Here is a 13,971-nt window from a genome sequence, read left to right as displayed (position 1 = left end):
TATATATATATATATTTGTCTCCTACTTTTGAGCTGAGACAGAGAATCTGAAATCACCCAAAATGTTCTATTTGTTGTATTCACACCTCCCTTCACCCAGGATAACATAAAGACATACAGAGCTCTCTGGAAAACCAGGTGTCCGAGTTCTGCTGCTCATAAAACTGCCAGAAGGTTTTTGTGACACACTTGTGGCTGCACTATGCCAAAGTGAGATATTTTATACTGGCATAAAAGTACTTCCTACTGATAAAGTTCGTTTACACTTTAGAAATCAGCATTGGACAGTGCAAATACCACATGCTTTTTATCAGTGTATAAACTACCTCCATTTAAGCAAAGAATTCCATTCTTTGGGAACAGTATCAATAACAACCACTTCTGTAGTCTCATAACAAAACCCTTCATGGTGGCTGTTGACCTCATTAAGACACTAGCAATTTCTTTTGTGCAGAGCTGCTAACAACAGAAAAGAATCTCCTTGTTTAGAAGATGAGTATATTCAGAGTACCAGCCTGAATAATAACTAGAGGTGACAGCTAAGGTTCAGCTCATGCTGTATGCACAATCAGAATTTACCCACAGAGATTCTCCCCTTCTACTCCATTGTCCTGAGACCCCACCTGGAGTGCTGTCTCCAGCTCTGTAGACCCCAACACAGAAGGACATGGAGCTGTTGGAGCAAGTCCAGGGGAGGGCCACAAAGAAGACCAAAGGCCTGGAGCACCTCTGCTGTGCAGACAGGCTGACAGAGTTGGGGCTGTTCAGCCGGGAGAAGAGAAGGCTCTGGGGAGACCTGATAGCAGCCTTCCTGTACCTGAAGGGGCTACAGGAAAGCTGGGGAGGGGCTTTTTAGCAGGACATGTAGTAACAGAACAAGGGAAAATGGTTTTAAAACTAAGAAGGCAGAATCAGACTAGATTTACGGAAGAATTTTTTTATGATGAGGGTGGTGAAACACAAGAACAGGTTGCCCAGAGAGGTGGTAGATGCCCCATCTCAGAAAACATTCAAAGTCAGGTTGGATGGGGCTCTGAGCAACCTGATCTAGCTGAAGATGTCCCCACTTACTGCAGGGGGTTTGGACTAGATGACTTAAAGGCTCCTTCCCATCCAAATTATTCTATGATTAAAAGACTTGAACCCAGTTGGAAAAAAAACTGTAACCAGTATTACTACTACTTTACAATGTTTTTTTCTGTACTGTTTAGTCCAGATAAATCTTATCTTCTGAGTCAGCCTTGCCTTTTCCTTTGTAGACAAGTAGGCCACTTGGTCCTCTGAAGTCAATAGTATCCCCTATTTTCAGGCTTTCTAAGTATTGAGACATCTTCCCTCCATCAGGAAACTTTGGATGGGTATTTCTAAAGTAGATCTGTTTAAAATAATAATGAAGAAATTAATCTCACAGTTTGAAGATGAGAATTTGCCCTTCAAATATTTAGGTACCCAAACTCCTCACACAAAACACAATCACTACATAAAGAAATACTATCAATGCAGACTTGACTGACAACAAAAGAGAAGCACCGAGTTTCCTGTACAGTAATACAATGCCACTTGGCCCATTTTTGATCAGAGTGGACACAGACTGGCAATTTCTCCACTGTATTTTTGTAACATAGAACAATCAATTTAGTTTACATCCAAGTTCAAAAGGGAAAAAAAAAAAAAAAGCTAATGTGATTTCAAACAGAACAACTTTTGAGAAAGATCCCCGACAGCTCAGTTGCAAAGGGATATACCCAAACCTTCTTCTTGGAATGTCAACTGTTTGCACATCAATGTTAGAGTGACAAAAAAGTGGATAACAACTAGTTGAACATTCAACTGTTCACCAACAGGTATCAGTGGGTTAACACTGCTGGAACTGTGCTGAGTTTTGCATTTTAAATCTTAGGGATGTGAAAAATTTCAAGCTGAGACTAGCTACACTTTTACAAGAACAGCATTATCTGCATCCATGGAGAGCCACACCAGGAAGAAAGAGGCTTGTGAAACTCTACCTGAGTCAAAGATCTAAATTTTTCCCTCATGCTCATGAAGATAGGTAGGTAGGCAACACATCTAGTTTCCAAAAAAATTGATTAAGTGTTATTAGTTGTAAGGAAGAACAAAAATTCAGAGTAAAATTCTAAAAGGAAAACCAGTGTGGATATCCAAGACTCAAAATTACATTACTGCCAATTTAATCAGCCATTAACATTGTCTGGATCACTGCTCTTCAAGATCATAATGACATAGCTTCAGAAGAAACTGACAGTTAAGGCAGGGTTAATTCCTTATTTCAGAAGGATTAAAAAGGTGTGTGAGTATCTGCAGGTCTACACACATTTTGGAAAATTGCAGTATGCAAATACAGAAAATTATGCAGCATCTCATGAGATACACACTGACTAAAGTATTATTGCAAAATGCTCTATGGGTTGTAGGTAACTGCAGATCACTTGTTACAACAGTGGAAGTCTGCGCTGCTGCACACCTGAACAGACAACAGCACATCAGCCTTCACACAGCACTGCAAGCATCAAGGTGGACTTGGAAGTTGCCCAGCCTGGTAAAAAAGCATGACGTTCTCACCTTGACAACAAGATCCACAAAGCCCTTGTCATCATCACTGGAAACTGGAGTGTAGGGTCTAACAACCAACGCTCCATCAATCCGTGCAGACAGGTAGATATGCTGCCCTGTACACAGGGAAGAAAAAAGACAGTTTGCTTTTGTTCTGGATGTACTGAGTTGGCACGGACTGCGAATGTAGTCTCAGAGTTCTCCTAACTACCTTGTCCTGGGGCACTACTTTTTCCTCTCTCATTTTCCTGACATGGTAACACCTTACTAAAGTTGTTAACCATGCAGATTCTACCTGGAAAGGCAGACAGCTCCGCTGCTAATTTGAGGTGTCAATCATATCTGTTCTGACAGCTTCACACATGTACATTTACCAAAGCCCTAACTGTACATGAGCTCTTGCAAAAGACGTGATGCGTCTCCCCCACAAAGATGCAAGTAAAAAGGACACGGGATGGGAAAAATGCCAAGTGCTGTTCACATGTCTTTATTAACATGTTAATTATAAACTGCTACAGTTTATTTACAACTGGATCTGTGCTTGCTTTGACCACAGATCACCCATGTCTACCAGGAGGTCTTCTAGCTACCATTGCTAAGGCTGCCTAGACATTAAGCACTTTTCTAACCCTGCTGTTCCTCCAGCTTCATGTTTGGAAGCAGCAATCACACTTCAATCTCTCACACGTTCACTGAACTCACTACAATAAGCTTCTTTTCTCATTGTCTACATTTTTAATTTAAAAAAAAATTAGAATTAACTCCTTTGAAAGGTTTTCCTATAAAATTCCAACACCCTGAAGAAAACAAAGTGACAAAGTGACACCTAAGGGACAATTTGGGTTTTGTTGTTCTAACACCACTAGGTCAACAGAACAAGCTGTGTCTTGAGATGAATGCAGCTCTTCAAAGATGGTGCAGCTCCTCTGCCTGTTATGGGAACATAGAGAAGGGGTTTTACCAGAAGCTTGTTTGTCAAGCTGGAGGGCCAGTGAGGCAAACCAGTGGGTGAATGAAAATGTGCTACCTGGTGACTTGGGAAATGAGCAACCATAACTCACTTGAATCTGCACACGGACAATGTTAAGGGTGATTCAAACAACTTTCTCAGCAAAGCCTATTGATGCCTAGCAGGAGGGCATGTTTCCTGCTAAGGAAGACCTGAAGGGAGCTGCAGCAGCCTCCTCCCACTTCTCCTCCAGACAAAGGGTGACCTCGCTGTCCCGTTCTCCAGGAGCAGACCCATGGTGACCACTTCAGACTGTGAGCCTGGACAGACACAACTGCTGCTGAGGTATGTCTCCAAGAGTTGGTACGCATCCAAAAAAAGGTACTCCTCCCAAAGGGAAAACATGCCTTATGCTCTTACTAAACAGTTTTACCCCACCCTGACAGAACAAAAGCTGGCAGCCTCTTCGTGGGGCTCCACACAATCCCCCTCTCCATCAGAGTGAATCACTTTTTTTCCCGTCATGCTCCAGCTGGTGGTAAAAGCGAAATGCTGGCACTGGGCTAAATATCGGAGTGCACATCAGGGTCTGTCCTACAGCTGCCAAGCCTGCTGCTCTCAGATGCTTTTACCACCCTCACCAGCTTTCAGCTCTTGCTCTTTCCCAAGCCTCACACAATACACCACTCCCTCAGTCACCCACAGATTAGCCCTTAAAGAGCACCTTCAGGAGCACAACTGTCTTGCTCCTGGGACTGTGCAAGATCAGGTACACACCTTGTTGGGCTATGCCGAAACAACTAGCTGGTTTGCTCTGACTTTACTAAAACACTGGAGGAAGCAGTGGCATCCAGCAGGCCAAACTCACCCCAGATGGCTTCCTTTCTGGTAGCATGTAGGACAAGAACAATTAGAGAGGAGATACAGCTCACTCCTCAGGGTTCATTATGGGCAATGGAAGGAAAATAGCTTTGTCCTCATGGCTGTTTAGAGAGAATAATGTATCCCAGACAAGAGGGAACCTAAACACAATGGACTGTAATGCTGGAAAGGTGCAGAGGAATACCACAAAGGACCTGATCCACAGCATCATTGCAACAGGTTATTAAAGCTGAAGTCTATTAAACGCAAATCACAATTAAATGTTCTTTATATAAGCAGTAGGAAACAATAGCACTAAGCTATTACGGAAGACAACACATCACATGGCAAAGCCTAAGGAAACATCTACCCCATGGTGATTAAGAAGTTTCATGAGACTGGCTGCAAACTCAGAAATGAGCAGATCATCTGGTAGACAGCATGTGTTAGAAGGGAAGCAGCTGAGAAGACTGACTCAGAGGGTGGAAAGAGACCACAGACATCAAGCACCATGGGAATAACACCCTGGGAAGTTGAGACTGGAAAAATACAAGAACAGTGTTTGTTTCTACTGTCTGAACAAGAACAAGCTGGATGTACACTCCCTGTAAGTACATTGGATTTCAGACCCTGCAGATGACTCACACAGCCTGAGGATAATCTTGCAAAGCTCTGAATACCAGCTCAAGCCACGTGGACAGTATTCAAAATTCAAAAGTTCAAAATGTAGGAAAAAAATCTGCATGAAATCTCTTACAGTATAATTAACACCACTTGGATTCTCAGTAAAGAAAGACAGAACATACCTATGGGGAGACCCAAAACATGATCTATGGAAGGGAGAGCAAATCGAAATCTTCTTGTGTCATGACTAACTTCCTGAAAGAGGAAAATAAAAAGAACAAATCAGCTATGTAGTTTGGATTTGATGTTTGTGATTTCACAAAGCAGCCAGTCTGGCTTTCTGCAGGATTAAATATTTGGGAGAGAGCAACAACCTAACTGAAATTTTTGCATAATGCAAATAAAAACTCCTCTCAACATGGCAATGCTGCAGAGGTCAACTTTGTATTCAAACTCCCTGAAAACAACTTTATCTCAAAATATTTTAGAAGTAATACTGAAGCAAAAATAGAAATAAAACAGACAAATGCAAATACTGTTTCGATTTATATTTAAATGTGAGTAGCAACACTTAATTAAGACTAACCAATAACTTTCCAAATCGTGTATTTATGTTGTCCTCTGTGAGAAGGCAACAAGATAAAAATTAGTCAGTTCTTCAATTCCCATTTCAAGTTCAAATATGCAGGAGATCAAGCCCAAAAAATGTTGATTTTGCTATCTCAAAATCAGATGAATTAACCATTTCAATGTAGAAGATTATTTCAGAAGACAACAGTGGACGTAAAAAATATTGGGATGTAGCAACCTGGTCCCCTTTGCTACGCTAATAAAAATACCTTCTGCGTAAAATTGTAATTAATCCTTAATTAATTAAAATAGAAAAGAGCACTCTATTTAGACTAAGAACTGTATTATAAAAGTATTACAATTAGTGCAGTCCACCTGGGATAATTATTCTAATCTTTCACTAGGAAAGACGTACCTTGAATAAAATTTTGGTAATGTCTAAATAAAATATTACTTCTTATACTACGTAAGTTTTATCTATTAAAAATCAGATTCACAGACTGAAAAAGACAGCAAAAAAAGACAGAATGAAATGGCACACAGCCTAATGCCTCATCCAATGACTTTGGTTTTTTAAAGCCCTATGGGACATATCCCTGCTAGAGAAAATTTCATTAACATCCTAAAAAATACTGTAAACCCCCTTTTTTTTTGTTTGTTTGTTCTTAAAGTAACCAATGGAGATAGATTTCTTTCACATCACGTTACAAGTTCTGGTCACACTTTCTTCACAGTAAATAATTTCAAGGTACATGCTGAAGAAAGAAGGGAACTGAGTGGAAGTCTAGAAAGGGTTTCTCTGTACTTGTGTCTATTCAAGTACAGTAACTGCCATTGAAAATTTCCCTAGAAAGACAGCTAATGTGGACTTAATGCTGCTGCTCTCACACTGATCACTGCTGGTTTTGTATGAAAATTTCAGCACCAGCTTCATTACTTTAAAGTTGGATTTTGCCAATAATCTTTTAAGATGCTGTCTTTAACAGCACGCAGAAAGAACCCAGTTCTGAATTCCCAGTTAATCATTTCATTATTTAAAGTCGAGATAGCTTAGCCAAAGGCATCTGAACACAATTGGTTTGGTGCACCACAGGAGATAATTGTAAGAAACACTAAAAGGCTTGTGGGGAACAGTCAAGAAATCCTTAGTACCTAGATAGGCATGCCTACCCGTGTCTCCGTGACATGGCCAAGACACTGAGCATGCCACCCAGCAAATCATTCAAGGCTAGAATAAAGGTAGCCTTGAAACAGAATGCAGAACCTACTTCCAACGTGGGGTCATCTCCTCTGCATTCCCCAATGCCATCATCTGGGCATTGCCCCAAGCACCTGCACACCCTTGCCCTCCAGCTACCAGCACCCATTTCTATTTTGAGTTGCAGTTGCTGAGGAGCTTTCCACGCTCACAGCTGCTGGAGAACAGGTTTTGCAAGTGCTTTGCTGAAGCCACTGAAAGAGAACAAATTAATTATGCTTAAAATTACAAAAAAACCTCAAACCCTGAGGTGGTGGGCTTTGTAAAGTCATATACTACACTAGCACACCTAACCATAAGATGACAGGTTTTTTTCCTAAAAAACACTAAAAAGCAGCACTGTGATCCCTATTTCTCCGTTCAACAGATGGGAGATCCAGCTTACTCAATTTGGGCAGATGTTAACATTCCATCTGGTGGGTAAAAGGCAAACCAGTGGCAAAAGGAAGAAAGGCTTCTGCTCTCATCAGCTCAAAAAAACAGTATGTTCAATTTCCAGCTTTCATACACAAAATTCTAGGCTGCATTAAAAGATACGTATGTCATACTAGGCATCCTCTAAGCCACTGCTTTTTAAACTTCAGATTGCAGACACCTAAAAACTGCTTGTACATAACTGTGGAATCCTTCTGAAATTTCACATACATGTATCACTGGATGGCAGTCCAGTACATGCAACACAGTTTTCCACTGGTCCATTTTCTTCAGCTGTGAAATCAGTCTGAGTGGTTCCTGCCACTTCCCTTTCTAGTCAAGCTTCTTGTTCCTTTGCATTGGCCACAGTCCAATAAGAAAAGTTTCTGCGAGGCAGAAACTCAACTATACCATCAAAATGCATCAAGTTAAATAGTACAATGCCCAGCTATTCCCAAAACAGGGAACTGATTTGTTCATTTTTTGTTTTAAACACAAATCATCTTGCTGCTCTGCTGGTGAAAGTACCAACAGCTTCACAGTCACATAAAGGTAACGATAAATACCAACACGGGAACAGCAGCAACTTTAAAAATACGAGTTTTTAGCTAGGCTAGGCAAGCAAAAGGAGCAACAGTACAAATGTACTGAAATTCCTCTTGCAACAGAAGGTAAACTCTATCCAACCATATACATGTCTTGCGTAGGCTCCACAACCACACTGAGAGCCACGATTCTCTTCCCAAGTTAAAATGTTCTTGTGTAGTAACAGCTGGTTTTAGATTAGAGTTCTCATATACTTAAAAAATAAGAGCTTGTAAAATCCAAACTGAAGCATGTAATAAATACTCTGACTCATTTAATCTTTCCCAGAGAGCTGGTATGGCCACGTGGAAAAGTTTAGTACAAAAGATGAGTGTGTTTGCACCAAAGTCTTGGCAGGATGTCAGAACCTACTAGCACTTATTGCACCAGGTTACTATTTTTAAATATTAACTTCTGTTACCCAGACACATTTTCCATATAGGCAAAAAATTATAAAAATTCAGTCAAATATTCTCAGTTCATCAAGGTACTGCATGCAGCAGTATTTGAGCAGTAAGAGCAGTAAGAGCTGTTCCTCCATTGCAGGATTAAAAAAAGGCATACAAAAAATAACAACACAGTGAGAAAAAAACCCACAACAACAGTATTAAGTGAACTGTGAATTCTCTTCTGTTACAAACTGTTACAGCAGAAACCTCAAAGTAGCTCCATTCTCAGAAGCAAGGGCAGCACCTCAGGCTTCCCTCCCCCTCCTGCAGGTCAGGTTGTACCTGCAACCACGTGCTACACATCTCATGAGAAAGTGGGGAGCAGATAATAATAGCGTTGTTGCACTACACCTGGGAAATAAATGCAGTAAGTACACATGGGGAAATGAATTCAGTAATGCTACGCAGCCCAAGCCATGGGGAAGCTTCCAGTTCCCATGAAACCAGGACTTGAAACAACATTAACAATTTTATTTGACAGACAGAACAAATGAAAGCCAAGCTATCTCTCTCTGCACCTCAAAGAAAGCTCTGTTCCAGTTCAAAGTTTTTCTCACCCAAATTCTTCTTATAACTTTCTGACTAGCTCATTGACTCAAAAACTCAACACTAAAAATATCTTCAGGTGTGACTTCACACCTGAAAAGCCAAGATTTCTATCTCATGCTTTTGATGGTGAGTTTATCCAAGGGAAATCTGGATTTTCACCCTTTTTTGCAGCTTTGGAACTCCCACAAGTTCAGTTACCAACTTCTGATAGGGAGATCCACCCCTGAAAGAGTCATGGCTTCCCTCTGAAAACCCAGTTGAGCCACCCAGAAGGTACAGAATGGCTTCTACTTTTATCAGAGAGAAAGAGAAGCTGAGACAGGTCACATGCTGTCAGGACTACATCATTTAAATCACAGAGTATTAGGGGTTGGAGGGGACCTCCAAAGATCATTGACTCCAACCCCCCTGCCAGAGCAGGACAAAACACATTTAAAAAAACCAACAACAAACAAACAACCCACCACAAACACACCAACTAGAGCAGATCACTCAGAAAGGCATCCACACAGGTCTTGAAAGTCTCCAGAAGAAACTCCACAACCTCTCTGGGGGTGCCTGTTTCAGTGCTCCATAACCCTCACAGTGAAGTTCTTCCTCATGTTGAGGTGGAACTTCCTGTGCTTGAGTTTGAGTCCATTGCCCCTCGTCTTATCACAGGGCACAAGTGAAAAGAGGTTGTCCCTGCCTTCTTGCTGCCCAGTCCTCATGTATTTATAGACACTAATTAGACTCCCCCTCAGTCTTCTCCTCTCTAGACTGAAAAGCCCCAGGTCTCTCAGCCTTTCCTCATAAGACAGGTGTTCCAGTCCCTTAATCATCCTCTTAGCCCTCTGTTGGACTCTCTCAAGTAGATCCCTGTCCCTCTTGAACTGGGGAGCCCAGAACTGGACACAGTACTCCAAGTGAGTACCTTTCTTCCTGTAGTACATTAGAGTATTTAAATCCAGTAACAGGAATCATTATCAACATAGTTCTGACAACTACTATGCTGAATGCTACTGACAAAGAAAAAACTGCCTGTCCTGCCTGACAGCATAATTCCTGTCTCATAGCCAATCTAGCAGTGCAGAATTTAGGAATTTCTGCTGATGTACTCTGACACGAGATATGCATGACAGAAATCACAAGTTTGGTCATTTCTAAAGCAGCATTGTTCATCCACTCCAGCTTGCTTAGAAACAAGCTGCTTGCAGAACTGCAGAACTGAAGTTATACTATGCAAGGAGCATTTATTTATAAAGAAATATTTTCTTTAGAACACAAGTATTCACCCTGCTGCAACATCATCCAAGCTTTAAGAAGCTATAAGCATTCTGCAGCACCCATTAAGAGGTCATGCTCAGCTCTGTACATGCACTTACCTCCTTATCAATCAGCCTCAATGCATACTTCACTTCAGGATCCTTCAGAGTAATTGCAGGATGGGGATTCCTGAAAAGCCTCAGGATGGTGGTGTAGATGAGCCATATTGGGTATGTTACAACCCGACTCAACTGCAACAATACAGAAAGTGTTAGACCCATGTGCACAGCAAGAGGAAGTTATTTTGGTGAGGAGTATGGTAACGTGACATGAAAATCTAACCACCTAAAAAATCTGTTTCTTTGTACTAATATGAGGAGGAAGAGGAAGTATTTTAAAACCCCATCAGATGTAGCTAGCACACACATTTGCTTTATGAATAGCTGGTGTTGACCCAATATTAAGGCACTTGGCATACCAAAAACAAGCTGACAGACCCAGCAGCTTGACAAAGTATGGACGCCACAGCTGCATGTACCCAGGTCCAACCATCAACAAGCCTGAGTATGTCCAGCAGGCAAACACACACGCAACGCGTGCCCAAATACACACGTGGCTGGCCACGCTGACCAACACAGACAGATGCTCACACAAACAGCACCAGTGGCCTCATCCTGTTCCTCTCCATGACTGATCAGGATGAAGGTCTGTTAGTGGGAAACACATACATGTGTGTATAGGTTGGATTCATCAGTAGCTGACTTACTCTTTGCAGCAGTTGTCCACAGACTCCTGTCTTCCCAGTTGCTGACACCTGGACACATGAGCCTCCATCACACAGACTCCTTCACACACCATCACATTTGCTGTGGACCCCCAAATAACTGGAGGGCCTCACACCCAACTGCAGACCCCACTCTCTCTCTGGCACCTGGCCAGGAGCCCTGGCCCCTCCAGCAGCCAGTGTCTTTGGTGATCTCACCTTGAGTTGCACACAGGACCTGGCCCCCAAGCCACCTCACCTACCTGCTGGCTAGCTCATCTTGATCTTTGCTAGCCATTCATCGCACACTCATGCTGGGCACTGGCACCACAGACACACAGGCCCTCTGACCTGTCGTCTGGCTCCAGGCACTAGAGCTTACACAAAGACACAAGTATGCAGAACTGGGTCCCTTTCCCAGGAAAGCAGCTATGGAATTTAATGCGCCCATGTGCAGAGAAGCTCCTCAGCCAAGGAGGAGCCACGGAACACACAACATTGCTTTGGGCCTTTGCTATGACAGAACTTGGAGGCAGACAGAGACACGGTCATGCAGCCTGCTGCAGGGATGAGCTTCACCCCTGGGCTGAAGCCCCACAAGACGGGAGCAGCTTATGCCCCAGCACCACGCCACCTTCACCATTCACAAAACCACGCAAGGTGGTCTCCTGACAAGCCAGGAGAGACTGAGTGGCCACACTGGCCCAGGAGAGCACAGAAGGACCACACAACTGTGTGGACAAGGCAGAGAAAGATGACACCTCCCTGGCCCAGTGCCACACACCACTGGCACTTGATGGGTCTGTGGGGCTGCTGATAGGTCAGATGCAGGCTACAAATGCAGAGCCTGTAGTGCTCAGCTAGAGGCCCATGCCTTCATTTCCAGTGCCTGCTCCCAGGGACAGTCCTGTTCTTCTGAGGTTAGGTAAGCACTACAAGAGCCTATAAAGTCACCTTTCTAGGTTGTCTTGGTCCTAACTTAGGATGCAAGAATAAACTGGACAACTACTTACAAAAATCTTCTCCAACTCTGTAATTTGTCATACAATGCTTTAACACAGGAGAGGGGAAAAAGCATGACCATAGCAAAACAAAATGAAAAAAAAACAAAACCCAACAAACAAACAAAAACCAAACACCCAAATATTTAGATTGCATACAATGTCAAAATTTTTGTAAGAGCTCAAAGTCTTCCCCAGTCAGCTTTCCCTTCAATTTCGTTTTAGATGGACCTGACCAGTCTTGTATGAGGACATTTTCATGAGTGTGACAGTTCAGGAGGCTTTAAAAAAAAGGTCCCAAATTATTATTACTAAAACAGAGGCAAGTGCAAAATTGGGGGAGGAAAAAAAAAAAAAAAAAAGGCAGCATAAATTATCTCTTCTTAAAATGCTGCTGTGCAGGTTTAAAATATATCAACACTGGGTATAGCTTGAAGGTACACCATGCCACACACACACACATATTGAATTTTTCCCTTTTATTTGAAAATACTGAAATAGCTCCACAGAGGTTGTTTTGGATGAAGCTGAAGTTTACAGAAATGGTGTTCCTTAGGTCCTGCAGACCCACAACATTACTGCAGCCCCAGGAAGAACTTTTGTTATTGAGTCACCAAAAAAACAAAAGGTGGGGGGGGGGGAGTGAGAAGGGAGTTGTTGAAGAAAGTGACAGAGAGGCAAATAAACTCCCTAATGAGAACTGCAACAGGTGAATGAGACCTGGCAGACATAGCAAGCTGAAAGTGCAGCAGATGTTTCAAATAAGACATTAATGTTAAAATAAACCAGTTTCATTTACAGATGTGGCTACCTAAAATGGACCCCAAAAAAGCACAGTTGTGGTCTAGAAGAACTGCAGTTTTGCAGCTGAAAATGGGAAATAAAAAACTTTGGCTCAGTTGTCCTCAGGCAAGAGGACAGTGGAGTTCAAAACAGCACCTATGCAAGTCAGCTTCTCGACCTGTGTGCAGAGATAAATGTTTTCTCCCATCTTTGCAGATAATTTTTGGGTCATTAGATACAAAGTGAAAACTACCACAGCTGTTCAATAAATGTGATTATCACACACTTCCTCCAAATGTGCATAATCATCACTTTTGTTAGCAACACACCAGATCAGTCTATTCAATTTTGACAAATACTTTTAACACAGTGTTAGCCTCGTGGAAGGCAATTTGTTATTCATGGCCCGTTACTGCAAAAGCCTCATGGGATTTTGCCTGGAAAGTAAGGGCACACCCACTGCTTCTGATAGCTATTTTAGTTCCTTACTTAGAAGATATCAACTGGTGGGCAGAAAAAAAAGGGGAATAACCAAAGGCTGAATTATTACAAAAAGTTACCATTGCTAAGAAATACATTATCAGGGTTAAGAGTGATCAATATATACTCTTACCACAAGGTATGTCAAGGTATTCCTGGAGATAACTGCACTGCAACCATGGAACCTGCATCAGATCTACAGCTGCAGAGAAAGCAACTGACTTGACCACAAAGCCAGGAATCACCACATGAAGATCTGGTGACTCATAGTTTCCAGTTGCAAAAATCTTTGCTAACAGAGACCACAAAGTAAGTGACCAGGAATTGTTATTAATGGAAACGGACCTCTGTGGGATAACTAAAAAGGTCACGAGAGAGGAAAGCTGTGGAGACTGCCAGCCCTTTTACCACCAGGGCGTGGTGAGCAAAACACACTTCAACTCATAAGCCATCACTGACCTGCCCTCCACACACACAAACCAAATGCTTCTTTGGCAAGAAAACTCTTTGCACCCTCAGCTCCACTCCCCTCTCCCCCACCTCCTCACTCAAACGCTATTTTAAGTTATCTTAGTCAAGCCCTTTTTTCATCTGTTGGAGAAACTGATGCGAGAGGATTAAGGGGCAGGCATTTCTTCACTTCTGTAGCACCTGCCTCATCCTCCCCCGTTAACCGAATAAGCATCTGCACCCCTCCACCTCCGCCCTGCTCCTCTCACGGACCCAGAAGCAGCAACGCCTGAGCAGGTGCATCAGACGAAACGATGGGCCAGGCAGCTGCAGGAGGGCAGCGGTGAACGCTGCAGGTAACAGCACCGCAACCCCACCGCTCGGCACACACCATCCCCTCCCCAACAGCAGCTGCCAGG

The 13,971-nt window shown here is 42.6% G+C and overlaps 1 protein-coding gene across 1 annotated transcript in view; it reads right to left on the bottom strand.

The window, feature by feature from the left end:
* Positions 1 to 10,356, bottom strand: part of LOC104393481 (NADH-cytochrome b5 reductase 3) — a 17,330-nt gene extending 6,974 nt beyond the window's left edge. The window contains exons 1-4 of the mRNA XM_010002986.1: positions 10,195 to 10,356; positions 5,188 to 5,260; positions 2,581 to 2,687; positions 1,241 to 1,375 (exon numbers count right to left, since the gene is read on the bottom strand). Of these exons, the coding sequence (XP_010001288.1) occupies positions 1,241 to 1,375; positions 2,581 to 2,687; positions 5,188 to 5,260; positions 10,195 to 10,356 (477 nt within the window). The remainder of the gene's footprint in view (positions 1 to 1,240; positions 1,376 to 2,580; positions 2,688 to 5,187; positions 5,261 to 10,194) is intronic.
* Between the last annotated feature and the right edge of the window lie 3,615 nt (positions 10,357 to 13,971).

The sequence above is a fragment of the Chaetura pelagica genome, unplaced genomic scaffold (assembly GCF_000747805.2).
Source record: "Chaetura pelagica isolate M959 unplaced genomic scaffold, ChaPel_1.0 scaffold117, whole genome shotgun sequence".
NCBI classification, from domain to species: domain Eukaryota; kingdom Metazoa; phylum Chordata; class Aves; order Apodiformes; family Apodidae; genus Chaetura; species Chaetura pelagica.
This window is presented reverse-complemented; position numbering and strand designations above follow the sequence as displayed.